The sequence below is a fragment of the Abrus precatorius genome, unplaced genomic scaffold, assembly GCF_003935025.1.
Source record: "Abrus precatorius isolate BTA unplaced genomic scaffold, Abrus_2018 Scaffold6, whole genome shotgun sequence".
NCBI lineage: Eukaryota > Viridiplantae > Streptophyta > Magnoliopsida > Fabales > Fabaceae > Abrus > Abrus precatorius.
In genome coordinates, this window is record NW_020874406.1 from 24,206,284 (window position 1) to 24,232,746 (window position 26,463).

A 26,463-nucleotide genomic window follows, 5' to 3' on the forward strand; every position below is an offset into this window, starting at 1 on the left:
AAAATATATTAACAATAATCAACATAATAAATAATATGTTCAATTCAATAATTTAAGTTAATCATGTATGTCTTTACTCGTCTTGTACAACTAACTAGGATTGGGTTTTAGACAAAGCTACAGAATATGCCGTGTTGTTTTGTCATCACTAAATTGTTATCTAATAAAAAAATTAAGTGGAATTGATGTCCCATGTATTGAGATATCATGTGGCGCCTTTTCAAGTTGTTTAAAATAGGAGTGTGCCTGGATAATATTATGTAATTTTAACTTAGATATTTTATAAATTAATTTTAAATTAATGATCAGTAAAAATTTATTTTTTATACTTGTTATTTTTAAAAAATTAAATCTTTCTATTTAATAATTAAGATCTATTAAGATTTATTTAGAAATTGATACATTCTTAGCGTGATTTCGTATCTTAGCACATGCTCGTTATTTTAAGGAAAATTATCTGTTCTTACTTGTTTTTTTGTGTGTAAAGTAGTAGAAGAAATAAAAAATAAGAAAAAATAAATACAATTGATAATACGATAAAATAAAATATAATTTATTAATATTATTAAGTACTTATAATTAACACCGTTTAAACAATACTAGCTCAGTCTTAGTTATCTAATGTTACCAATGTCACGTGAAGACTCAATGACATCAACGTAATGTCATATTTAACATTTTGATAGAGCACTTTTCTTTTCCTATTTAAGTTACCTACCATCATATAACATTAATGTTGAGTGTTAATGGTGACATCACTAAAATTAACCTTAAACATTATATATTTTTTAAAATAAAAAGAATTATATGAAGCTTATAAAAAAATTATTCTATTAAATTTTAAATTTAAATTATAATACATTAATAGTAAAAAAATATTCATGCCATGGTTTAATTACAGGTATTAATTTTTATAAATATTATTTTAAATATTATATTTTTAATAAATTTTACTAGTTGATAGTGTAATTTTGTATATTAACCATGTATTCAAATTTAATTTTTAAAATTATATTATCCTATTAGTTTAATTTTCTTATTTTAAAAAGTATCAAATTAAAGTTATCTATTAAAAAGATAATATTTTCCTCACTTCCTTTTCAATTAAAACCTAACTTTAAGGGAATATTTTTTTATATAAAATTTTTAGGGAATGAAATAATGTTTTGTTTTAAAATAAATAAAGTTGTTGAACTTACTATTTTTTTATAGTTGACATGTATTTATTAAAAAAAATGTTTAAAAAATATTTATTATGTATAATACTCTTTCCTGTTATTTTTATAAGTAATAAATTGAACTTTTTTTTTCATTATTATAAAAAGAAACAAATGATAAATTCAAGATGCATTAATTGTTAAATTTCTCTTATATTTTTTTTATTAGTATTATTAAATATACAAATTAGTAATTATACTATTTAATATTATATATATTTTTAAAATAAAATTTATATTTTAAAAAATATAATATAATTAATTGCTTTCTTTAATTTTGTTGATTTAATTTTTTGTTTTTTATAAAAATGACCGAAAGGAATAATTTTTAATTTTTGAAGATTTTGTTTTCTAAGAGTTAAATTTCATAAAAACTTGATTTTTTTTTTTTCAAAATGTTAAACATATGTTTGATATGCCTAAAATATGACATGATATTTTGTATATTTTTCTAGCTCCGAATATAACCTATAATAATTTAGAAAACACAGTCCTTGTATTGAATAAAGTTCACACAACATTAAAATAGAAAGCAGAATTAAAACCAGTTTTTCTAGCACAATTAAAATATATATATATATATATATATATATATATATATATATATATATATATATAATCTTCACATCCAATTTATAAAGAATAAATCAATATGTTAACGTTTGAAAAAAAAACGCATTTATACTAATTTGGTCTACGAAGGATAAATGACATAATTTATTATTGAAAGATAGAAAACGACATAATTTAGTCTCACCGACAATCTAAAGTAACATTTTTTATACGCATTATCTTTTCATTTTGTGATGTATTTCTTAAGGGTTTATACAAAAAAATAAAAGAAATTTTTTATTTAGTTAAATAATTAACTAAAAGATGTTTTTAGTATTTTAGTTACTGGAATCAATGTTTAAACTTATTCAATCAACAACAAACACAACAAATTTTGTGCAAATTATAAAAACAATTAAACTAAGATTTATATTGTAAAATTAAAAATCTAAAATTGAAACATTATTTGCTCAAATAATTTCTTTTACATTTTAAATGTGTTTACAAACATTCATAGTATACAAAATAATTATTAGTCACAGTAATATTGCAGTTTATATAAATATAAAGGATTTGAATGTCAAATTTCATAATTGAGAAATTAGATTGGCATGGCATCCTAATAAAAAACCAAATTAATCCAAATCCAATAATGTGATACCCAAACTGGATATTTCTTAATATATAAGGAATTTATGTTACAGAGTATTAAAAAGCAATTAAGTACAAAACACAAACATAAATTAATTCATGAATTAGCCTGTGGTTAAAAGTAGTCATTTTATTTAATTTTTGAAAAGAAAAACTATGAATGTTATGGTAGAGGTGTGGCTAAAAGGTAAATGGCTTTAAACGCACGTGATAATGTTAAAACAAAAACGACAATTCACAAGACAACTGTCAACTGGTGACGGCAGATTTTACCACAGCTAGAAACTATGAAGCCATAAATGTGCCAATTTAATAACATAATTATCAATTCCATAATGTTGACAATTGTAGACATGGGTATTCATGGAACTTCGTTAGCTATGTACCATGTACCTTCATTTTAAGTATATTAATACCAATATTATTATATTATTTCTGCATGGGGAAAGATCTTGACCTCGTTTTGTTGTCTAATGCACAAAATACTGAAATATTCCCTGATTTTATTTATTTCCTTTCTCATTGTTGAAACTCAGCTTGGACCATTTTAAGAGATGAGGCAAATGATTGATTTAACTCGGTGAAAACAAAACATGCAATGTTTTTTTTTTTTGTATTTTTTATATTAATTATCCAACAATATATTTAGGATTTAAATGTTTTCGGTTGTAAATATCTTTTTTGAATTTGAGATTTGTACATATTTTGGAATTTCGAAAATTCTTTGCTTGCTCGATAACGTATAGACATAGAGAAATACGTATGTATTATTTTCTAAACAACACAATAATTATATATTTATTTTATTGTTAGTGTATTGTTGACTCTGAAACCATCCGTGTAGAAAGGTTCGGTCTATGTTTTTCTTGTCCACATCCACACACCTTTCTCGTGTCCACGACCACTGAAAAACTGGAGGGAGTGATGGCTAAATTAAAAACATATTTTGTTAACATTAATAAATGGTATATTATTATTTTTATATATTTGTTTAAAGAATATTTTTATTTATTTGCTTATAAAAAATTTATAATCATTATTCTTTTATTACTATTAAATATGTCTATCTATAAGATTTATATTATTTGAATAGTCAAACAGTTAAAAAATTATTATTTTAACAATTAATTTCAACACTACATTAATTTATTTTAATTTTTTATACTTATAATTTATTGTCTTTAAACAGATAAATAAAATTAGAGATTATATAAGAAAATATTTTATATTTTTAATTAAAAATTACAACATATCATAGAATCAAATATATTAGTAATGTTAAATATTATTTATTATTATATTTCCTCAGTACATGTTAAAAATGTCGTTATAATTTTACCTTCAACATCTCTTTCATTTATAAAAAAAAACTTAATTTGTCTCTGCATTAAAGGTTAGTAAAATATAAATATAAAAAAATTCTTAATTTAAGAAGATAAATATTACTTTAAATATATAATATAATTTAGCAGAGGTGAGATCTTTTTTATCAGATTAATTAAATTTATATTGAAAAAAAATCAAAAGAAGTAAAATTGCTTTAATAATTAATTTATACGCTTGAAAGGCATATGTTTGTGCTTTATCGTGAAGAGATACTACAAAAGAAAGTTATAAGAAAACTTGAAAAAAGAAGCAAATGGGTGAATTAATTTTGTTGACAAAAAAAGGAGAAACAGGAGCAACAGTGAGTCACGCAGTGAGGGACTCTCGAAATTGGGTGATTGCTGGGAGTAAAGGTAGATTCTCTTGGTTGGTGAGGGTAGAAAGAGAGGACCCAAGTTTACCTTTGAGGTTGTCGGTGGTCACAGAAGAAAAATAAAACAAAAAACAAAAAATAAAAAGGGTGGCTAATGAAAAAGGCAATTGCAAAATTGCATTGCAAATGGCAACAACGGTCTCATCTACCTCCGTGAGTATGAGCATTGAACACCTGTGACCCTTCTCTTCTTTCTTCGTGATTCTCACCTTTGTTAACGTAAAAATCCTAACTTTGTTACCTTTATCTATTGGGGTCCCCTTGAAAAAGACGCCACCTCTCATCATTATTCAATTCGGTCACCAAGGCCAGGTGTCCATGTGAACTCCCTTTACTCTCTCTCTCTCTCTCTCTCTCTCTCTCCCTCTCTCCCTATATTCACTTCACAATCCTCCAAACAACATATACGTTCATATATATATAAAAGGATCATTATGGTGATGGGGTTTGTTCACTTCTCTCTTTTCCTTCCCCTTCTTCTTCTTCATCTGCATTAGTTCACACTTCTGAGGGGGCAAAAGGGGTCACTTTCCAGATCCGAGGTCCAGCTCCTCTACCCATGATTATGGAGCTTGGGTACCCTTCTAGAGGAGTAACACTTGTTACTTTCTCTCTGTTGCTTTTCACAATAGTTTTCTTCACTACTTTAACTCATGCCATGTCTTCTTCTGTGTATCCGGTAAGTTAAGTTATTTATTTATTTTTCTTCATTTTTTTGTGGCATGCCCTTCCTAGCTTCATCTGTTGGTCATGGAAAGTTTTTCCTATTTCTAATTTTGGTGGAACAGGAGTGTTTTTTCCTGGCAACTTTTTCTTTGTCAATAACGCTTATTTTTTTATTCTTCAACTTTTTCATCCGTATGTGTATTTAATCACTGTTCATGGAACTGAGTCCTCATCTTGTGTATTGTGTTGTTCTTTTTTGTTTTGTAGTTATTTGCTGATTGTCGGTGATATTTGAGTTGCATACTGAAGTTTATTTTAGAAATTGGAGTTTGATCACTCTTTATTTATTATTTATTTGTGGGAGTGGGGGAAAAAAAATCTTGTGTTCAGGTTTGAATTTAGTGTTTAAGAAGAAAAATAAAAGTCGAAGTTGCTGGCGTTTTGATGTTCTTCGTTTTGATGAACGTATTGGCTGCTTGAAGGAACACATGTGAAGGTTTAATGTACTAGTTAATGGATTCAATTGGCTTGGTTTGGTTGGTTGAACTCGTCTAACTAATTTAGAGGCTATTAATTGTAGATCACAGGTTTCAGTACACGCGTTTTTCATTTTTTCGAAGATTCTTTGTCGTTTCTCGTTAGAAATTTCAGCAAATCCAAATTGAAAAAAGGGAAATGTTAAGCATCTAAAAATGTTAACTTTTTATTAGGAAAAAATTATTGTATTACATGAAAAATCATCAAAAATATAAAAGTGTGATAAATAATTTTTTTCTAATAAACAGTTACTATTTTAAGATACTTATCAGCCCTAAGGAATGATGCCAACAAAACCTTAAATAAAGCAAATTATTATTTGACTGAATTCCATAATGCTCGGTTGGTTTATGGGCTTTCTGAGTGATATAACATTTAATTATTCTACTGTTTATGTTTACTAGTTTGCTTGCCTTGTAAGAGTCCCTTAATTCGTACGATCTGTAATTTATTATGCCACTAGAATGATCATCATATCAGGGATGAACCAGACTCCAGAACATAATTATATTCATGCTGTGCAGTTCCTAGTTTTTCTTTGTTACCTGAATGTGTCATTATTTAATAATTTATTGGTGTCTAGTGCCTTAAACTTAGCAACTTACTATATGCAGGAATATAATCCTATTAAACCTAGGCACTCACGACTTCTCAGGAGTGCCGTGCAACGTGAAACTGTAAGAATTCATTGACCAGTGAATGCATTTCGAATGACTTTTACTGGCATGTGTTAGCAGTGGTTGCTCATTTTATATTGTTTTATTATTTTCTCCTTGTGTAGCCAACATCACAGCTCTCTGAGCTATGGTCACCTCTCGAAAGCCAAGCATGGAAACGGAACGTTGAATCCAGAAATAAGCCAAGTAGGGGGAATTAGTATAATTGATTTTATGTTGTTGTATGTATCTTTAGCAACACTTGACATTTTGGTATATCTACCGATTCATTTAATCTTTCTGTGACTGGCACTTGAATTAAAGCAGCATTACCAGAGAAGTCCGAGGGATACATCCAGGTATTTCTTGATGGAGGTTTGAACCAACAGAGGATGGGGGTAGGTATTTAAACGTGTGAATTAGATTATAAGTTTTCTCATGTTTTTGCATGAAAGACGTATAATTTGTATTTAGTGTTTCATTATTTTGTGCAGATATGTGATGCAGTTGCCGTTGCAAAGATACTGAATGCAACTCTAGTGATTCCATATCTTGAATTAAATCCTGTGTGGAGAGATTCAAGGTAATTGCAGAAAGGATCATTGCATTTTGTTACTTTTTTTGTCCGATGGATTGTATGTAATGAATGTTGTGTTTGCATATTTTTCTCTGCAGCTCCTTCACAGATATATTTGATGTGGATCATTTCATTGATGTATTGAAGGATGATATTTCTATAGTTAAAGAGCTGCCTGAAGAGTACTCCTGGAGCACAAGGGAGTTCTATGCCATGGCTATTCGAGAAACACGTATCAAGGCTGCACCTGTGCATGCATCAGCCAACTGGTACCTGGAAAATGTTTTGCCTGTCCTACAGAGGTTGGTATTTACCTGAATCTGTTGCTTAAAATGCTTATGTATGATATGAAAGTTCAGGCCCAATTGTTATGATAGTTGATTCAATGATGAAGCTGGACCATTTTAGTTCACAATTGCAACTACTTCAGCATTGATTATGTAACATAATCAAACAGAGAACCTCTGCTGAACACGGTTTGGAAGATTATCACTTCTAAAATGATGTTTATAATCATTTGATTTTTGAATGTAGTATGCAGCGTGGTAACAACCATCATTTTTGTATGGTGCTCAAATTATTTTTCAAAAATAAAACAAGGTTGAGGTGGGCAGTTGTAATTTTCTAAGTTTGAATAAATGTATAACTGCTCTAGCTATGTTGCAATACTTTTCTCTGCTTGATATTAAAACTACAGTATAAAATACCTCTTGTTATTTTTCAAAAGTAACAAATTACTGCCCTAATTAGATTTATGAACTAAGAGTATGTTTGGCTTTGGATTAATTTTTAGGGAAAAATCTTTTTTTTTCAAGTTCTCTATGTAAACGTTGATTATAAGCTGGTTTGAACGTAAAGCATTTACTGTTGCCCCCTCCACACCCAAATAATAGCTTCTTAGTTTTTTTTTTTTTTTTTTTTTTTTGTTAACTAGTAAAATGTGCTACTTACTTGTTTGTTGTTGATTTTTATTCTCTTGAAATTTTGTATAATTTGGGAGAAATAATGTCAAACAGATGAGTTGTAGCAAACCATATAAGAAAATCATTCAGTTTTACATCTGAATCTTTTCCTTTCTGAGGATTCTAGCATGTCATGGAAATCTTTTTGGGGGTAGTGAATCCAAGCATTCTCCAAAGCTGCTCTTCATATATGATCCAAAGATGTGATGATATGTGAATGATTCGTGTTCTGTCTTGGGTACATTTTCAGAATGTAAAACAGTCTTGGTTGTGGAGTATTGTACTATTGTAGTCTTGGTTTATTTGTGAAGATATGATTGAATTTAAGGTGTATATTGTACTGATGTCATCATAGTATATTCTCTGAATTATGAACTTGTAATAACCAATTATGTTTTCTTTGGTGCAGTTATGGTATTGCTGCAATCTCTCCATTTTCTCACCGACTGACTTTTGACAACTTGCCTACGTATATTCAACACCTGCGCTGCAAAGTCAACTTTCAAGCTTTAATCTTTGTTCCTCATATCAGAACACTTGGAGATGCCCTTATCAGCCGCCTTCGCTATCCTCAAGGCTCAGCTGGGGAAACAGGTTCCAACTACCTTCAAGAGGTCACTGGTGCAGGTGTTAGTAAAAATGCAGGGAAATTTGTTGTTCTACACCTCCGATTTGACAAGGTAATGCTTGTTTCTGTATTTTTCTTGTTTTTATTTTGTGTAGCAACCATAGTTAAGTACTTTTGAGACACACCTTATATACAAGTCACAATATGTAAATTGGCACATTCATAAATCAGAATTATTCGTAGTTCACGATATAGGATAGAACATTTGAATGGAAGTTACACCATGGTGTTCAATTATTTCACATCTTCATGTATCCTTTTATTTGTGGAATTTGTATGTAAATTTATTAATCATGGTGCATAAAATGTTTTCTGGCAGGATATGGCAGCCCATTCAGCCTGTGATTTTGGTGGAGGAAAAGCTGAAAAATTGGCCCTTGCAAAGTATAGACAAGTGATTTGGCAGGGGAGGGTTCTAAATTCCCAATTTACTGATGAAGAGTTGAGGAGTCAGGGCCGTTGCCCAATGACTCCTGAAGAGGTTGGATTGTTGCTAGCAGCTCTGGGATTTGACAACAGCACTCGGTTATATCTTGCATCTCACAAGGTGATTAATCATGTTGCTTAGTTTGACACAGTATAGAATCATTCATTTAAATTAGTGCTTATGTTCTCTAAAATTAAGAAAATGATTATGTATTTTCCAGGTCTATGGTGGAGAAGCAAGGATTTCAACTTTGAGGCAATTATTTCCTTTGATGGAAGACAAAAAGAGCATTGCTTCATCTGACGAGCGATCTCAGATAAAAGGAAAAGCTTCTCTATTAGCAGCACTTGACTACTATGTTGGCTTGCATAGTGATATCTTCATCTCTGCTTCCCCAGGAAACATGCACAATGCATTGGTGAGTTGTGCCAGATGCTTTTTAGATGGCTCTAATTGGTTATTCTAGAATAATAATGATAATGGGCTTGAACTTATCCTTTCCATTTATTTCATGTTGACCCCAAAATAAATTTAGAATTCATTATGCGGTGCTTTAGGCCCATGTCAACAAAGGATATTAATGAATTTATCATTTGGAATTTTACTTAAAAAAGAAAAATTTACTTGAAACTGTTCGTTCAAATAAATGTCTTTGAATTGTGATTGAATAAATGTTTCTTGGGGTATTCTGATTGCTTTAAGAAAGCTTTTTGTTTTCAAAATTTAAATAAATATAATCACTATTTTTATTTTTTGAATTATAGCTGATAATTGATGTTTTGATTACGATAGGTTGGTCACCGCACTTACTTGAACTTAAAGACTATAAGGCCAAATATGGCATTGATGGGTCAGCTATTCCTGAATAAAACCATTGAGTGGTCAGAGTTTCAGCATGCAGTGGTTGAAGGTCACCAAAATAGACAAGGTCAATTCAGGCTGAGAAAGCCCAAACAGTCCATATATACATATCCAGCTCCTGATTGCATGTGCCAAGCTTAGTAGTATACTAAAAATATTATTCACGGATGAGTAGCCACTGTATTTTTATAGTTCGGTGTCTTATTATTTGACATTTGTATCTGGTGAAAATAAAAAGCATTTCCACTCTATTCATATGGGGTTTGTTATGATATGATGTTCTTGATAAGAGTGCTTGATAGTTGTATTGTGTGGGTGATGTATTTATCATATGATGGCATTCTTAGCAAGAGCAATATTATTTATAATTCAATAACAGGAGCCATTTTGCTGTTTTCCATTCAATTATTATAAATTAGGGGGTAATGTAGTTTTCACAGAAGTGATGTTACTTGAACTTGGATTAATTATATCATTCATCACTTTTGTAATGGCAATCAAACAAACAACTATGTTATTTGTTAGTTCACTACGTGTCTTGCGGATGTCACATGCGGCTAGCTATTGTCGGGTCTAGAGTTTGGATGTGTTTCAAAATGGATGGAATATTTGATATGAAGACTTATCTTTAGTGTTCATTTGGAAGCATTTTTGCCCCACTCTGATAACTATGTATTGTCGTCGTCTTAACTATTTTTCTGTTCATTGATTGTTTACGGCATTCATCCAATTGGTTAAAAACGATGTAGGAGTAATATTCATCAATTATTATTTTATTTACGTGTAAAGTACACGTTAAAATTTCAAAGACGTAGTTTAATATTTAAGTATGTCTTAATAGAGCATAAAGAGAATTTTGATTCAATATTATTTTTAAATTATAACTATTTATTATGTTAATAAACGATTGAATACGTGAATTAATTATTATAATTTAATATAAAGTTTTAAATAATATGTAGTTTTAAATTTGAGTTTCAATAAATATAATTATATTAAATAATTAGATGAAGAGTTTTGATTTCTACAACGATTTTATTAGAGAATAAATCACATTATGAAAATTTGATTATAAAAAAAATTAATTTAATTTTATGTTAAAAAGTTCTAAAACATAAATTATATATGATAAAAAAATATCATTTTAAAGAAAAAGATTTATATATAAATTTTATTAATTTTAAAAAGACATAACTATGTATTATGAAAAATATTGTAGAAGGTTTTAAAAAGAAAATAAAGTTAGTGTAACACATAGTCAAGATATATAAAATTGTATATCATAGAGTAATTATAAGTGTAAGAACTTTTAGAAGTGAATTAAGACTTTTTCTATAAGGATATATTTATATTAAGGTTTTGTTTTGAGTTTTTATTTGTTTAACTTAATCTTAAAAATACTTATAAAAATAACTTTTATATATATATATATATATATATATATATATAACATAGTCTTATTGAGAAATAAAAAAAATATTTACTTTAAACTTAAATTTTAGACTCATCCTTTTAAATTTAAAGAATTTTGCTTGAATAGAATTAAAATAAAGCATATATTGTAATTTTAACAAAAAATAATTATGCACTGAAAGTTAAAATTAGAGATAATGTAACATTACACTTCTCCAGGTTTAAGTATTTGGAATCAATACTACATAATGATAAAAAAAAAAGATATATTACTTATAGAATACAAGTTAAATAATTAAAATAAAAAAACATAAAAAAATATTTATAATTGTAAAATACCTATTAAGCAATAAAAATAAAAATAAAATTATGATAATACTGTGTAACTAACTATTCTATATAACAGTGAACATTAAATTTTAAAGAAACATTACAAAAATAAGAATACTAAAATGAATGAATGAAATAGAATAAAAATTATGTATGAAAATAATATTAGAATAATACCTATTATAAAAAAATAACAAAATTAAGATGGTTTGAACACGTTATTAAAAACATCATAAAAGAACAAATAACTTTTAATTCGATAAAAATGAATAGAAAGAAATTTAAAAGAATTTTACAAAAAAAATTATTAAAAGACTTAACGTCTAATAATATTTTAAAGAATTTAATTTTTAATTAATCGTATGATTCATATAATAAGTGAGATAAAGATTAGTTCTCCTAGTATAAAATTCTACAATGATTTGACAAATACAATCAAATCATAGAGCAAATTCCCCTTTTCTACGTACTGCTGTAACAGCAGAATTAATGAAAAGTTATAACAGCTCGAGACTTTTGTAAGAAGGGGTGTATGACACAATAAGTGATTATATTTACAGTTTCTACGGGTGGGAAACTAGATCAAAGTCAGTAGGGTACTGGACTGGGAACTCAGAGCCTTAACTCACTGTTGACTAAATATTTCACTTGGAGCTACAATATTACTTGTCATTCCCATCTGGTGCCTTTGGAGATCCATTTCCACCCTGGCATGCAGTCATTTCCTTTGCCTCTCGAGGTGTCACATTGTCAATTTCTTCATCAATGGGAAGGGTCCTCTTTGATCCCTCCAATGCAACACCTAGTACTATGTTGTCCTCAAGAACAGGCCTGGATGCAGCAGGTTTCCTTTCCCCTTGCTGTTTTGTTGGCATATTCATAGGAACTCCACCAGCTTTGTCGGCAATGCTAGTTGATGATGTGGAAACTACATTTTCAGAGTCAATGCTTGGCTCGATGTTTTTAATGGTCTTACCCTTGGATTGTTTAACATGAATGTCCTTCTGAGCTGAATTATCCGATGCTACTAAATCAGTTGCTTTGGAATTAGAGGAAATTTCTGGCACCTCCCCATTTGCATTGTTTGAATCTGATTTCAGTGGCTTGTTTTCAACCAAATCAGGATCAGGTCTGGGTGTCACAACCGTCCCAGAGTTTTGATTTGCGTCAGAGTTAGAAGTCACAACTTTGGTATCCGCCTCAGAGTCGTCTTGGGTTCCTCCTCTGACCCTGGTGTCTGCTTCTCCTATTGATGCAACCTTGGTGTCAAGTTTGGTTCGCATGGTTGTCTTGTTATCTTGATCAACAGCTGCTCGTGCTGATCGAGCTTTCATCTTATCATCTGTATTGATTTTGTAAGGTGATTCAATCACTAACAACGGACGGTTAGATACTGCTCCAGTGCCACGACTAAATGTGGAATCTGCAAATGGTATGTTCTCCAAGTCAGCATCACTGTATATTTTCTGCAGGGTACGGACAGGTGTTGCAAGCCGAGCTCGGTGGTGGCCAATAACTCTAAGAAGATCCAATAGTATAGCTTCCTATTTTTCAAAATCCAATGGATGGAAAATTAGTAAAATACTTGAATAATATCACTAAGTACAAAGAAATCCTATGGACCAAGAACTAGTTTATGAGATGTTTATCTCACACAGCAGTTGAAAATTAAAGCAGATGGAGTATCAACAAAAATATAAACTGCTAACCAAAATTAAGATCATTCAGTTAATGTCATCAAAATTGTTTAACCCACATTTTAAAAATTATTAATTATCTACAAAAATTTCAAGCATCTGATACAAGATTGATAATCAAGGCTATTTTTAGCAGCCAAGTGATTTGTATTCTAAAACTCCCAAAGTTCTAGAGAGAAAATGCCAAGGTTAGAGTCTACAGGTCCTGAACCATCAAAACAATTCTAACTCAATAGTGCAGGATGTCATCAAACACATCAAATATCCAGTTGAATACATATTGGACAATTATGTGGAACTGCCAGATACTAAAAGTAATATTATCTTTCACAGCCCAACATCTGTCTATCTCTAACATACTGTAGAAGTAGAACATCTGTCCGTGCAAAAATATGTTTGCAACAAGTTTTCGGGTGTTTTTGATCATGAATAGCAAGTTAAAATATGATAGGACCCATGACACGAATGAAAGATGTGGAAGCTTAAATAGCAGTAGAGGAATAGAAGAAAAATCCATTCTAAGATGTTGGCATAGGAGAACCAAGCATTAGCTTAGTTGTAAAAGGGAAACCCTCGGAAGGAGTATTCTCTCCTTTTCTCAGTTTGTCATTCAGCTTATCATCATAGATGTGTTCTTCCATTTTTTTCCTTCGATTTTTCAGCTCTCTCCAAAATCACAAATTCTGTTTCTGGCTTCATAACAATATAATTATAACATTTGGCTTCCCTCTCCCCTTTCATCAGTTACTGGAAAGATAATCTAAGAATTCCACTTTTGTATCTTGGAAGGCCACTTTTTATATTACATGCAAATTATGAGTTATGACTTTGAGGAAAGTATCACATGAAGCGTCATATTCTAGATAAATAAATAAAGTGTTCTTACCTTAACGCACAGATACTCTTCAAAATGTGAGGTCTTAACGAAACAAGACACCAGAATCTGTGCAAATCATAGAAAAGAAATGTAATTTTGTATATCAATATATAATGCTACCATTTAATTCTGTATATAAATATAAAACATGGGTCATAGTTCAGTTATATCCTGATTGATGAAAGTTCCAAACTGTCAAATGTATATGAAAATGTAATTGATCATGCTATATGCACATGTAATAGTAGCAGGTCTAAGTTTATTCACTTTCCTCCACCATAAGGATAGAATGTACTGTTCAAATGAGTGGTGTGAGTCCTTTACATTGATAAGGTTTTAGACACTAAACTGTATAGACTATCAACTCATTTGGTTTAAGCATTCATTAAGCTATTTTAAGGTTTAGAGATGAAAATGTTCAATTTACTGTATCTGGGGCAGTGAATACAGTATTAACAAAAATATCCTAAGTATTTAAACATAATATTATGAAACCTCAAACTAGATTAAATCATTAAAATTATATAAAGCATAACAGGAGGAAGAAAGTCTTGGTTTCATAAAGAAACTAAATTAACAAAAATGTTATTTAAGATCCCCATCAATAGCACAACATCATTGATTTGCAAGATTAACTACTTCATACTAACCAAAAGAGCCTGATTTTCAGGATTTATGTTGTCCAAAAACACTCTCCTGTGCAACCTCTGCTGCTCAACTTGAGGATTTTTGGCTAATACTTTCCGCATGTCAGCAACAATGTTCTGCGGAAGCATTAAACCATTTGTTATGTCATGGGAAAAATTGTCATAAAATGCTTGATATTGGTGAATTAACTGTAAACAACAAAACAATTTCTCACATTAATCTTATTTACATCCAAATGACTAATCGCTAGGTGGGTTTTGATTCGCCAATGTGTTTTTTGACTAAGGTTCCGCACGACATTCACTGTGAATTTGTGGTTTGGAATGTGAACAGCTTCACGATCTTCACCTCTAATAATTGTCGGTGACCACCAGCCAACATGCTGCATAGCGCAAAAACATCAATGCCCAAAAGAATGACTGAGGGATCTCAAAAGCATTACACCATATTTTGCAATTTCCTTCTTTTAAATTATTACATATAAAGAATGGCACATATTTAAAATAAAATATAGAACTCCCACGTCCAAAAGTTAAAAGGTGCAATTGAACACACCTCGACAGTACCAGAAACCTCATATCCTTCAATCTTTGTTTGAATCCATTCATTAACCACAAAAGGCCGAGTTGCATGAATCATCACGCTCGAAAGGAAGTTTGTAAATATCTAAATAGATAACATTTAACGTCAATGAGTGCCACAACATCATTGTTACCATTAAAATAAAAGGGAATTGGGATGATTGGAAGTAATAGTAAATCCCACACCTCACGACCGGCAAGGGTCAACAAAACTGTCCCAAGACCTCCTGCAGTAACCCATCTCTGGGTGGAGAAGCCCAGCAATTCCATGAACAATGAAAAGGCAGCAATCCATACCGCAGAATAAACAGTTTTGCCTGCAAATTGGAATCCCATCTGACGAAAACAGACAATTTATTATGTCATTGAAATTGAACCATAACTAATAAACAGGCAATACACCAAAATCCAGGTTTTTACTGTTATTATCTTCAATGCATGGCAGTGGCTAAGCAACTGGTCTGCCTTAAAAAATATATCATCTAAATACATGCAGTCATAATGATTTCTATTAGCCTACATACATGGAGAAGATATAGCTATCATATGTTCAGGCGCTCTCACTTCTACATGTTTTTCTGTAGATAAAAAATAATTTAGAGGATTGCTAAGCTTCACTATGTGTAAAACAAATTGATAGGGAGAAATGGTAAGTCCAAAAGCGGAAAATTTTCACACTATTTATTATATGGCTGGACAGCTATATTGCCCAACTTATGTCACTGGGTGGCTGACTGAGAAATCAATCTTCAATAGAGTCATAATTGCAATTAAAATTATGAAAGCCAATGGGTAATAGTCTAGATGGAATTGATAGTGTATTTATCAGATTCAAACTTCATATGACTATAATGTTAATTTTAGTTGTCAATACAAAAAGAAAAGATACAGACATTTCTCGCCTCACTTGCATCAGTGCCCTCTGCTAAGAATTTCTGCGCTTGTTGAATTACACTGCACAAGAGTATTGCACAATTAGTTTATGGAAGAAAACTTAGTCAGCACTGAAAATTTGAACAAAAAATCAGACTGAAGTACAAAAGCTGGTTACAACAATGACAATCCTGAAAATATTAGAGTTAAATGGTCCCATGATATATCAAATAAAAAGCAGTGAGACAATAAATATGTAAGGCATAAAATTTTTTCAAAACAATAGAAAATCAGACAAATTCTTCTCTAAATGAGGAAGAGAAAAGCCCAAAAAGCTCAAGCACTATGGGGCATCATTAAGTCACCCAAACATTTACAGTTTCAAGAGATCAAATGAAGGTAAGGAAATAGGCACACCTTGACAAACAATAGGCAAAGGCCAATACAGTTGACAATGATCTTACAAAATTCAAAAGCCGTTCTTTAACAACCTGACCAGATTCTGAAGGTAAAATTACTGGCTCCAATGCTCTGCAATTAGCTAAAACTTTAGTATGTGGAGAATTGGTGCATCAGAGAAAGATCTAATGTACGCATCCTCTGATAAAATAATTATTATCATAACAGAGAAACCTGCAAATAAGTATTGCTCCAGTCCATAACAGTAATGGCCGAATGTAGGAAGTTACTATATAATGAGTGGAGCTTTTCTTCCAACTATTATCACTCTTCTGCAAAACAGTGTGGAATATCAGACATAGGTATCAAAAGCATTGAATCAATTCGTACAAGGATGACAAATAGAATAACTGCAATATGACCTGAAAAAATAATTTCCTTGTCTGAAACAATAATGGACCTACACCCCACACTGCAAAAATGATGGTGCCAACTGCAGGAATCAACTTTACTAAGACAGGACTATTTTGTAACACATTACAAGACCTGCAGAAAAGGACATAAATGATAAATGTATAACAAAAAGAAATGTAGATTTCTTCAAGTTGTACACTTATTGGCTGTAAATCACAAAATTTACCTTGCCAACACTGTAGCAGCCACCTTAACAGCAGGAAGCTCACTTGGTTGGCCAGACACTAAAAAACAATGACACTTAAAAGAGCAGGATTTGCAAGATAATGTATGTGTTGTTCTGTTTATATGACGAAGGTGTTGAAAACCCCTGCAGTCCTGTTTCATGAACTGCAATAGAAGATTTTCTTACAGTATATTCTAATGAAAAGAAAATGGCTGTGCAATTTCTTAATTTTGAAAAGACATTATCAGATTATCATTAATATTATAAAGTAAACATTCAATATAGCAGAAACTGATAAAACGCTAATGAATAAGGGTCAATTTGGATCAAATGAATCAAACTTCTCATACAAGTTAAAATTAACTTATGCGTAGATGCACCTCAACTCTTTTAGTAGCTCCCTCATCTCACTAATTCATAAGCGCCTAAAAACTTAATAAAGCTCCGTATTCTTATGTTATAAAAGTCTTAATAGTAGGGATTTATAATTGAAAGCTCTCTCATAAGCTAGAAGCTAATCCAAACTAGGCCAAAGTCATTTATTGAAGTAAAAAGAAAACCTAAGATTTTAAGCGACACACAAAACCCTTTGGTATTATGTGCATAATAGATCAAAACTAATAAAATATTTCCTTAGACAAACAAATGATAAAAAACATGATATTGCATCAGAAGTCCGTAATTTAACAGGAACCACAATATGTCATGCTATAGTTTCACAACAATGCGATGAAAACTTTGGCACAAAATTACAGGTTCAGTTAATAGCATGCAACAATACAATATCAGTATGTTTTAAGAACGCACCGAAATGGGATATAAAGGACCTGCACTCAATAAATGTAAGTTGCCACATCCCGTCACCCTCTGTAAACCATATAGTGATATGAAAGTGAAAGTGAGAACAGAGGCAAAAACAATGAACCTTGGACAAAGAATACAGAACTAAAAGAAATTTCTGTACCGAATGGTTATTACAGCCCAGGTTCCTGCACAGTCCCAATCCATGGGACAACTGCAGGGAACTAGGAAGAGCCATTATTGTCTCAAAACAGGTATCCAAGAAGGTCTCACTAGCTGCTGAAGAACGTATAAATATAGTATTTCAGATTTTTGACACAATTCAATACGCTCTATAGAGATTAAGTGGTGCTGATAGACTTTAATAATCTTTCCGCTCAGCTTCCTGCAGTTCAACTGATTTTAATCGTGTGAACAACAAAGGTTAAGTATATCAAACGAGTACATATTTCTGAGCCTTAATTCCACAAAAAGAAATAGTAAAGCTCCTGAATGAGTGAAAGCAGCTCTTGAAGTAAGGCATCATAATTCATAACACTTAGAACAGAAACCCACATCTCTAATGATCTTACATATGAAGGAGCTTTAAGCGTACAAGTTTTAGGCCACCTAAAAAATTGATTCCCTAGCACCACCATACAACTTCGTATCAAAACCCTTTACACCTTAAAAATTAATAGAGCTTGGATTTTGTACTTCTACTTATTACATAAGTTGAATTGGGGAAATTGAGATATGATAATAAAATAATTGAAATTTGGAAGAATTGAAGAAAGGGTTGGTTACCTCTAACGGAGAAGAAGCAGTTGGGTCTGTCTCAAATCTTCCACGGTAAGAATGGTTTTTTGTCTCCCTGCTTCTACCGGGCGCAACGCACAGGAACACAACACAACAACACACCCTTTATTATTATTATTATTTAAATTGAAATTTGATTTTCTTGTGGGCCCGACCATATGCTTGCATTTGTGCGCCAGAAATTCTAATATATGTTGTAATGTCAGCCATGGTTTTGTTTTCCACGTGTCCTCTCACACTTGCACAATTCTACACTGCCTCTGCACCAACGGTCTCCCTTATTCTTATTTTTCTTTTGGAATAGATTAATACATTTTAGAGATAATAATTCTAATTGATTAATACATTTTGAAGATAATAATATCGCCTGCTGAGACGGTTAGATCTTGCAGTATCTTTGGTCCTATCCGTGGCTTTTCCTCTTACCCCCCCAAAAAAGAATAATATTTATTACATATTTAGTTTATCTTATTTTTAAAAAAATTAATGGTTATTATACTAGTTCTTTTTAAAAAAAGAGCTTAAAAAAATGTTAATAATTTATCTTAAAATACTGGTTGAAGAATACAAAATTTTAGAGAAAAGTAATATCCGTATGTTCTATTATGATTTCTAATATAACTTAATCATGATTTTCAATACGTGGTTTTTAATGCAATATTGTAAATTTTTTATTTATTAATTTGTTAATTACTTTTCTTAAAGTACTTATTTCTTCAAAGATTAATCTGTAAAATAATAGTATACTTAAAAAAATAAAAATAAAACACTAACCCAGCCAAACATGTAATGAATGAAATCAAGGATCAATAATTAATTCATAAGACCAGTTTGTATACATCCAAGTATACTGACTTGATGTGATATTGACTATTTATTAAGAATAAAGGAATTTTTTTTAGTTAAACAAATGAGTTTTGTATGTTTTGGAATGAAGTTAAGAAAAAGTTAAATATTTTCTTGTGATTAAAATTAAAAAGTACGAAAACGTTTTACAAACTGTAAAATTCTATGAAAGAGAAAAGGTTTTGTGAGTATAGATCAAAGGCTGGTGTATAATATACCTTGTATATGTCTCATGAGGGTGGAAAACATGGTTTCTATAAAATGTTGTAGGTGTAATTTGTTGAAGAATAGCATTGAAACCCAACAAAAAAATAATCCACAAGGTTTAACGAGTTTCATATACAACCTAGTAATGTTCATACTAAAAGCTGCATGACATTTTTGCTAAAATCTAAGAGATGCATATTCCATTCCTCTATCAAGCTAGAAAATATTTTCCCAATTGCAAATAATTGTTGGGCTCCTTTAATGGTGACCTTATATAAGAAAAGGTTTCAGGTTTCTTTATCCCTGTGGGAGAATGCATTATCATATTCTCTTTTACAAGCAAGTCATCATCCTTTTTAAAATTCATTCCTAGACAATCATTCTCAAAAGATTGCACTAAGCTTCTCAATGTATCCATTAGTTGAGTGTCTGCAGTAGTGCACTCACACATTTTATGACAATTTTCCCTTTCTGATGACAATCTTGTGGCATTTTCAAGCGAACTTCTATTCTCTAGCTTGATTTTTTGAAGAAAAGCATCTGAGCCTCTGAGCTTGTTCTCCATTTGATCAGTCAACTCCTTTATTTTTAACAGTTTTGCATCCATTTCTGCTTCAATATCCAATGCTAACTCTTTTGTTTGACTCCAGTTTTCCTCCTGCAATTTTAGTTTCTTTTCCATTTCATGGATATCATCCTCTAGTTCCTCTATCATCAATTTTTTCTCTTCAATTTCAAGCGCAGCTAGAACCTCAGCTGCTGTGATCATATCACAAGCTTCTTGGACCTGATTGATTTCAGCCTGTTTCTCAGCAAGCTGTGAAGAAACAGAGATCAACAAGCTAGTGTACTTTTGTTCCAGTGAATTCACCTGCTGCATGAGATCATCTGTTTTCATACTTTCTCCCTTTGTAAAATGCATAGGATTCTCTTTCTCAAGCTCATTGGTTATTTCCATGTTGTGGCCTTTTGCAATTACATCACTTTCAAGTTCTCTTCTAAATGATTCTTGTTCTAACCTAAGAATCACTTTTTGTAACTCCTCTAAAATCCTATCCTTCTCCTCTATGATTTGGAGATATCTCCCTTCAACAGGTTCATAGGACACAGCTGTTTCCTCACTTGCTGGAACAAAAGCTTTTGTTTCCTTTACTTTAGGTTCTTGTTCAAATAGGAAAACATGTTGCTTCAGATAATCTATTTTGTTCTCTTTCTCTTCCAACCTATAAACCAAGCTATCTATCTCAAGCTTGAGGCTTTCACTAAACTCTACTTGTGAAAGCAGTGATTTTTCCAGTTCTTTACGCATGACATGATTTTCTTCAAGATCATTTTTCAAATGTTTAACAAATGATTTCCATATTTGCAATTCGAACTCCATTTCACTTCTTTCACATATGGTCTCATCCAATTCAATATTTGCCCTCTCTAAAGCATCATAAACTTTCTTAAGTTCTTCTTTGAAACTAATTTCCATCTGCAAAACCTCCTCTTTGAGGAGAGATTGACACCTGGTTGATTCTTCCAGCATTTCCTTGTGCATGTCAAGTTCATTTTGTGGCAAATGCTGCAGTTCCTTGGTTAGTCCATAGAACTCAACCTGCCTCATCAAACATGCTGCTTTCTCATCACAATCTGATCCATGTTTGTCATTTGCGGCACTGAGACATTTGATGTTGGACTCTTTATAGTTTAAATTCACATTGAGACACTCATATATCTGCTTTGCTTCATTTATTTCTTCTGCCTTTTGAAGCAGTTCTTGATTCAGTTTCTCAACTTTGAAAATTGCTTTCTGTATGTGATTGGCCTGTGCATCATAGGATTTCTTCAAGTTCTGAAGTGAATTTGTCTTGTCTCTTAGTTCTACCTTCAATTTCTCAATTTCAGCTTTAGCTACTTCCAGTTCTTCATAAACGTCCATTGTTTAGTATTTTACACGTATGACATTCAAAAAACCTGTTTCCATGCAGTGAATAAAAAAAAGACAAGAAAAGCTACATGAACACAGAGAAAAACAAAGGAAAAAGAAAAGTAGAGACAAAAACGGAAAAACAATGCAGTTTACATATAAAAAAGAGACAGAGACGTTACAAACACATTGTTTGGTTTTCTTATCGTACGCCTTAAGCATAGGAAAAGGAACATCAGAAAGAATTATGGTATCATCAAGGCTACATACAATCCATCATTAGAAGCTAATAAAATATCAAATCTAATAATTCCCTCTACAACCTTGATTGATTCACCCTTAACATAGTGCTACCGTCATTTTCTATTTGTTTCCAAATTCCCATGTCTAATTTATTTGTTCGCATAGATGACATGGTACCCTCATAATTGGAAAAAATAAGTTTCATTTTCATCATTTGATTATATTTCATTTTACATAACATTGAACCATATATTCAGCATTAAACAATGGTTACATTACAATACAATAGCATGGCCTAAAATGTGTCAACATGTTAACCAGAAAAGTTAGAGGGTAAAAAAAAAAAAAAAAGGAAGCTAGTGAAACCCAGAAACTGACCTGAGTTTGAGGAGCAAAGTGTTGGGTAAAAATGGTGAACGGAAAATCGGAGAAAGAGAGAAATGGGGAGGTGGTGACTCCATATTACGTTTCATAACCAATAATAGAATACACTCTAACTGTTTTCCTAATCACAAATGATGGTGAATTAACCATTAATTATGTTTGAGAAAGTTTTTTCCAAGGCCCAACCCAAACTGTCATCTATCTTTTTTTGGGGCCAAAGTCTTTGCATCACCAACTAATTTGCTGATAGTTTGTATAGATTTACTAATACAGAAAAAAGAAGAGATTTTTGACCCAAAAAACGTGTGATTGAATATCTTTCATAAAAAATTACGATTTAATTATTCTATTACATGTCATTGAGTGATTCCCTTATTTTAAAATTCGATGAACCGAGAGTATATATAAGTTTCATCCGGGTGTGTAAAAATTAAAAATTTCAATGCTTTCATATCATATCGGGTTAAAGAGTAAGTTATGAAAGACAAAATTAACTAGGTTTATACCGATATATTTATTATACGAGGATACACTTACCTATTCTTATTATTCCAGTTCGCAGTCGCATAAAATGTTTTTTTTTTCTTTTAACTCTTTTGATCCCGTTCTTACATAAATAAAATGTCTCGCTGGTTAGAAAATTCATAGGTTGATTCGTGAGAACATATTCATTGTTGAAAACGTAGGTTTAAAATAAAAAATTTGCGTATGTTTATAGATATTGATATATTATTATGCGTATATAGTATAATTTGTTGTGAACTTGAGTTTATAATAGCATAACCCCTCTGATAAAGCCTGATCCTAGCTGAAATTGTCAATCCCTAGTGGTCCAGCATGCGAATTTACTACTTTGCTAAAGTCTGACACTACTCTCATAGTTGGATAGAAATCAACAAAATTGTGAATAATTTCTTGCAGGATTCAATCATGAGGACACTCGATTTTTGAAACCCTGAAATAATGGTAAATCCTCACCGAATAGTGTGTTTTTGTGATGCTGCCTAATTTTTAAGGGAAAGAGATTGCTTCACATGTATACTACATACACACAAAATTTTGATTGGAAAAGAAGAAAGAAATTTAAAAAGTAGCGATGTAAAAGGAGATGTGAAGAAAGGGAATGTGAAAATGCTAGAGATGTTTTTTAAACTCCATCATAAATTTTTACCTCTATTTTATTCATATTCTTTTTCATACAGGGAGTTAGAAGCTTAAATAAAATTAGGATATGCTTATGTAGGAAAAAAGCCTTCCTCTTTTCTTTCAACTCTCAGATCTCTGATCTAACTAAAATTGAGTATATGAGCTTTAGTTCTGCGGGTTGGTATGAAGAAGTTTGTAATTTAGTAGATTTTAGTCTAAAAATATGTGTCCCATTTAAATGCATGTTAGTTTGTATAACTCACAAATTCGTTGATCAACCCATTTAACCTATCACAAAATTAAAATATTATTTTTTAATATTTTAAAATAAAAATAATTCTTATATATACTCAAATTATTTTAAAATAAGAATAATGAAATATAAGTAAAAAACATTAATAAATAAAAAATCTAAAAATATATGGATCAACTTGTGAACTGACTCACCTGTTTAACCACAAACTTCAGAAAACTTATAAAATATAAGTTCGTTTAAATGCAACCTTATACAATTTGACCTGATTAACTACAAAACTTTTGCAGAATGAGACAGTGTAGGGGCTAGCTAACCTGTATAACCCACTCATAAACCTGTTTGTCAACTAGTGTTCATTCTTTATCTCTCCTTTCTCTTCCAATTTTATTCTACAAAGTAATTTTAATCATGGGTAGTTTTTCCATGTGGAGTAATTTATTTTCAGTTGTACTGTCCAAAATTTTCCAAGAACAACCCAAATAGACAAGGAGTTAAAACCTTTCTACATTAAGTTATATTGATTATACAATAAATTTATATAATGCTTTACAATATATTTTTTTCCATCAAATTAATAATCTTATCTCTCTCTCTTCTTTTTATCTCTCTCTGTTGGACAACTTTTATACAATTACAAATTCTCTTCTGAATTTCACAACAGAGAGTTGATAGGCTCTGCATAGAAAGGACAAAAGATGGATGATAGTGCCCAAACCAAGAAACCATGTTTAGGCACAAGGCACTACAGAGAATAGTTCACTACTCCGCACGCTTCCACAGCCCACAGCTACATGTAGCGGCTATTTTACATAGTTTGATGTGAGTAATTTACTAACCCAATTGTAACAAAAAGTGGCTATAAAAAAATTGGGACGACAAGTGACTACCTGAGTACTGAACACCATACAATGATACACATATACTTCTATCTGAAGTTGCCTTTTCTTTTACCAATATCTCTTCAACTCCCTTTTGGCTGCATTAACCCTCTTTCTTATTAGCCAAACATGCTCTTACATTTTGTCGTTTGTATAAATTCATATCACCCTTTTTTCACTGTTATTAAATCTACCATCTTTGGTATTACTCTTCCCCTCTAGGATATCCTTAGAATATAATTTAAAGGCTCTCTTTTCATATCATCCACGTAAACAAAAAATACAGTAACTAGTTGGTTTAGTCTCAACTTAACTCATGATGTATAATTGGAGAGAGAAAGAGGTTTTCCTTAATTTGCTCAATTCATGGAGCATATATAGTTCATGTATTATTCATATGAATCAGAAGATAGAAGCATAAAGACGAGCATCTAGCTACGACATTTAACCAGACGTGTAAGATGCTGAATTGGTGAGACACTGGGTCTCTTTTCAACGCAAGTTGCAAGCATATAAAGACGACAACATCATATAAGTACAAAATTCAGTGCTCCAACATTTTTGTCTTTTAAGGAGAGAACATAAAAGAAAAATCATAATGATCCAAATAAAGTCAGAAATCATTCAATATATTCCCATATGGTGGTCATAATCACCATCTTGTAATGCTTAATTTCTGCAGATTCTATAAACTACAACATATCAGTGTTACAGAATTGATCAACATTTTTTTGTTTAATCAATAATTTGAAATAAGTGTTAGTGAATTGATCAGTTGGGTAGATCATACATATATTATCATGAATTTATCCCACTATTGGTTGTCTTAGTGAGCTTTACAGGATTTTCAAAAGAAACACAATTTTTTCCTCTTTCCTATTGGTGGCTTTGTCTTGACGTTTAATTTTGTATTCCGAAATTTCAGCAAACATATAAGTATTCCACTTGTCCATGAGAAGTAACTCATATATTATGTAAATTCACAAGATCTCTCAAAAAAATCTAGCACTAACAAAGCTAAAGGAACTTATAGGAAAAAAAATAACAATTTGCTGAAGCAACAAGGAAAAAGAAAATAAATATCTTTCGTTTTGTCGTTTGGTGTCTAAGGCACATGGAGTGCCCAAGTGGGAAAGGTAAAGGGTTCACCTGCAAGTTAATTAACATGAGGTCAAGTACAAGTGGGTAGGTCTGTCCCACAACCATGTTTTGCCACAATGCAAGTGGCCACAATTTAAGTTAACAATTGTACTTTGCAGCCAATTTGATTAATTCAATTCATGTAAGCCTATATTGTGAAGATGCAATGAGGATAGTTGAAATTTGTGATCATGTATCATATGTTCTATCATGAACTAGTTAATCTACAGCTCATCAAAGGGAATGAAACAAAATTGAATGAAAAAGGTTTGAGCATCCTTAATCGTGTAAAAATGATTTTCCATACAAAGGTCAACGTCAGCAAAACCAGTGCATGGGATATAATGAAAAAATCTGGTATGAGTCAATGGGTAAATAGGACAGCATCAATATTTAAAAAAGCACAAAATCATTTAAAAATTAAATGAGATATGAGAAATAACTACACCTCGTAGGGAGGAACATCATTGAAGATAACCCATTTAATAATTTCAACTGTTCCAACCATGAATGCAACAGAGTTTGATTAATGAAAAGATTAATAAGAGAGCACGAGAAAATAGAGAAAATGGTAATATGATAACATGATTAGTCTGTGACTGAATGATGATATACTTTTGCCAATGAAATGGGAAATCGACCCTTTTAATATGTTATCACGAAAATTTGATGTTGCTTTTCCCAAAGAGTGATTGGCATGATTAATGATTAAGTTCATTTTACAACGTTTTTATTTTTCTTTTCAATCACCCGTGCATTATTCTCTAATATTCATCTTATATAGGTCCCAAGTCGGTCTTTAATAATCTTTTGAATTTGATTGAGGTTAATTGGGGATGGCTTTTAAAAATAAGATTAGAAAGTGAATCTACGATTCTTGGTGGGCTTAGTCAAGGCATTC

At 31.1% G+C, this 26,463-nt stretch overlaps 3 protein-coding genes across 17 annotated transcripts; 1 reads left to right on the forward strand and 2 right to left on the reverse strand.

The window, feature by feature from the left end:
- Positions 1-4,285: 4,285 nt before the first annotated feature.
- On the forward strand, positions 4,286-10,139 carry LOC113868455 (O-fucosyltransferase 39). Of its 2 annotated transcripts, none has more exons than XM_027504044.1 (10): positions 4,286-4,858; positions 5,997-6,059; positions 6,164-6,245; positions 6,366-6,436; positions 6,533-6,621; positions 6,714-6,917; positions 7,987-8,257; positions 8,525-8,752; positions 8,853-9,050; positions 9,425-10,139. In XM_027504044.1, the coding sequence occupies exons 1-10, from the start codon at positions 4,739-4,741 to the stop codon at positions 9,632-9,634; spliced, it is 1,536 nt and encodes a 511-aa protein (XP_027359845.1). In that variant the 5' UTR covers positions 4,286-4,738; the 3' UTR covers positions 9,635-10,139. The 2 variants fall into 2 exon arrangements, with proteins under 2 accessions (XP_027359845.1, XP_027359844.1); XM_027504043.1 differs by having other exon boundaries at positions 4,552-4,858; positions 6,363-6,436; positions 9,425-9,931.
- Positions 10,140-11,546: 1,407 nt separating this feature from the next.
- On the reverse strand, positions 11,547-18,667 carry LOC113869954 (mechanosensitive ion channel protein 2, chloroplastic-like). 14 transcript variants are annotated; one of them, XM_027506516.1, is made up of 15 exons: positions 18,539-18,643; positions 18,325-18,377; positions 17,916-18,148; positions 17,759-17,818; positions 16,952-17,115; positions 16,734-16,857; positions 16,546-16,643; positions 16,330-16,443; positions 15,933-15,993; positions 15,226-15,375; positions 15,014-15,124; positions 14,673-14,840; positions 14,461-14,574; positions 13,820-13,876; positions 11,547-12,780 (listed from the first exon to the last, which is right to left on the reverse strand). In XM_027506516.1, the coding sequence occupies exons 3-15, from the start codon at positions 17,988-17,990 to the stop codon at positions 11,899-11,901; spliced, it is 2,178 nt and encodes a 725-aa protein (XP_027362317.1). In that variant the 5' UTR covers positions 17,991-18,148; positions 18,325-18,377; positions 18,539-18,643; the 3' UTR covers positions 11,547-11,898. The 14 variants fall into 14 exon arrangements, with proteins under 14 accessions (XP_027362317.1, XP_027362315.1, XP_027362314.1 ...); XM_027506514.1 differs by having other exon boundaries at positions 18,308-18,377; XM_027506519.1 differs by having other exon boundaries at positions 11,565-12,780; positions 17,916-18,031; positions 18,539-18,640.
- A 241-nt stretch (positions 18,668-18,908) lies between these two features.
- On the reverse strand, positions 18,909-22,085 carry LOC113870004 (uncharacterized protein At4g38062-like). Its single transcript, XM_027506590.1, has one exon. It carries the CDS (start codon positions 21,525-21,527, stop codon positions 19,815-19,817), a length of 1,713 nt encoding a protein of 570 aa, XP_027362391.1. The 5' UTR covers positions 21,528-22,085; the 3' UTR covers positions 18,909-19,814.
- Between the last annotated feature and the right edge of the window lie 4,378 nt (positions 22,086-26,463).

Bases quoted from the DNA above. Each gene is read 5' to 3' on its own strand.
- LOC113868455 (XM_027504043.1), top strand. From the start codon at position 4,739: ATGATTATGGAGCTTGGGTACCCTTCTAGAGGAGTAACACTTGTTACT. The intron at 6,437-6,532 runs GTAGGTATTTAA...TATTTTGTGCAG, and splicing joins TGAACCAACAGAGGATGGGG to ATATGTGATGCAGTTGCCGT. The intron at 8,753-8,852 runs GTGATTAATCAT...TGTATTTTCCAG, and splicing joins TATATCTTGCATCTCACAAG to GTCTATGGTGGAGAAGCAAG.
- LOC113869954 (XM_027506513.1), bottom strand. From the start codon at position 17,990: ATGGCTCTTCCTAGTTCCCTGCAGTTGTCCCATGGATTGGGACTGTGC. The intron at 17,819-17,915 runs GTACAGAAATTT...TATGGTTTACAG, and splicing joins TGGGCTGTAATAACCATTCG to AGGGTGACGGGATGTGGCAA. The intron at 17,116-17,758 runs GTGCGTTCTTAA...CTTCTATTGCAG, and splicing joins GTCCTTTATATCCCATTTCG to TTCATGAAACAGGACTGCAG.
- LOC113870004 (XM_027506590.1), bottom strand. From the start codon at position 21,527: ATGGACGTTTATGAAGAACTGGAAGTAGCTAAAGCTGAAATTGAGAAA.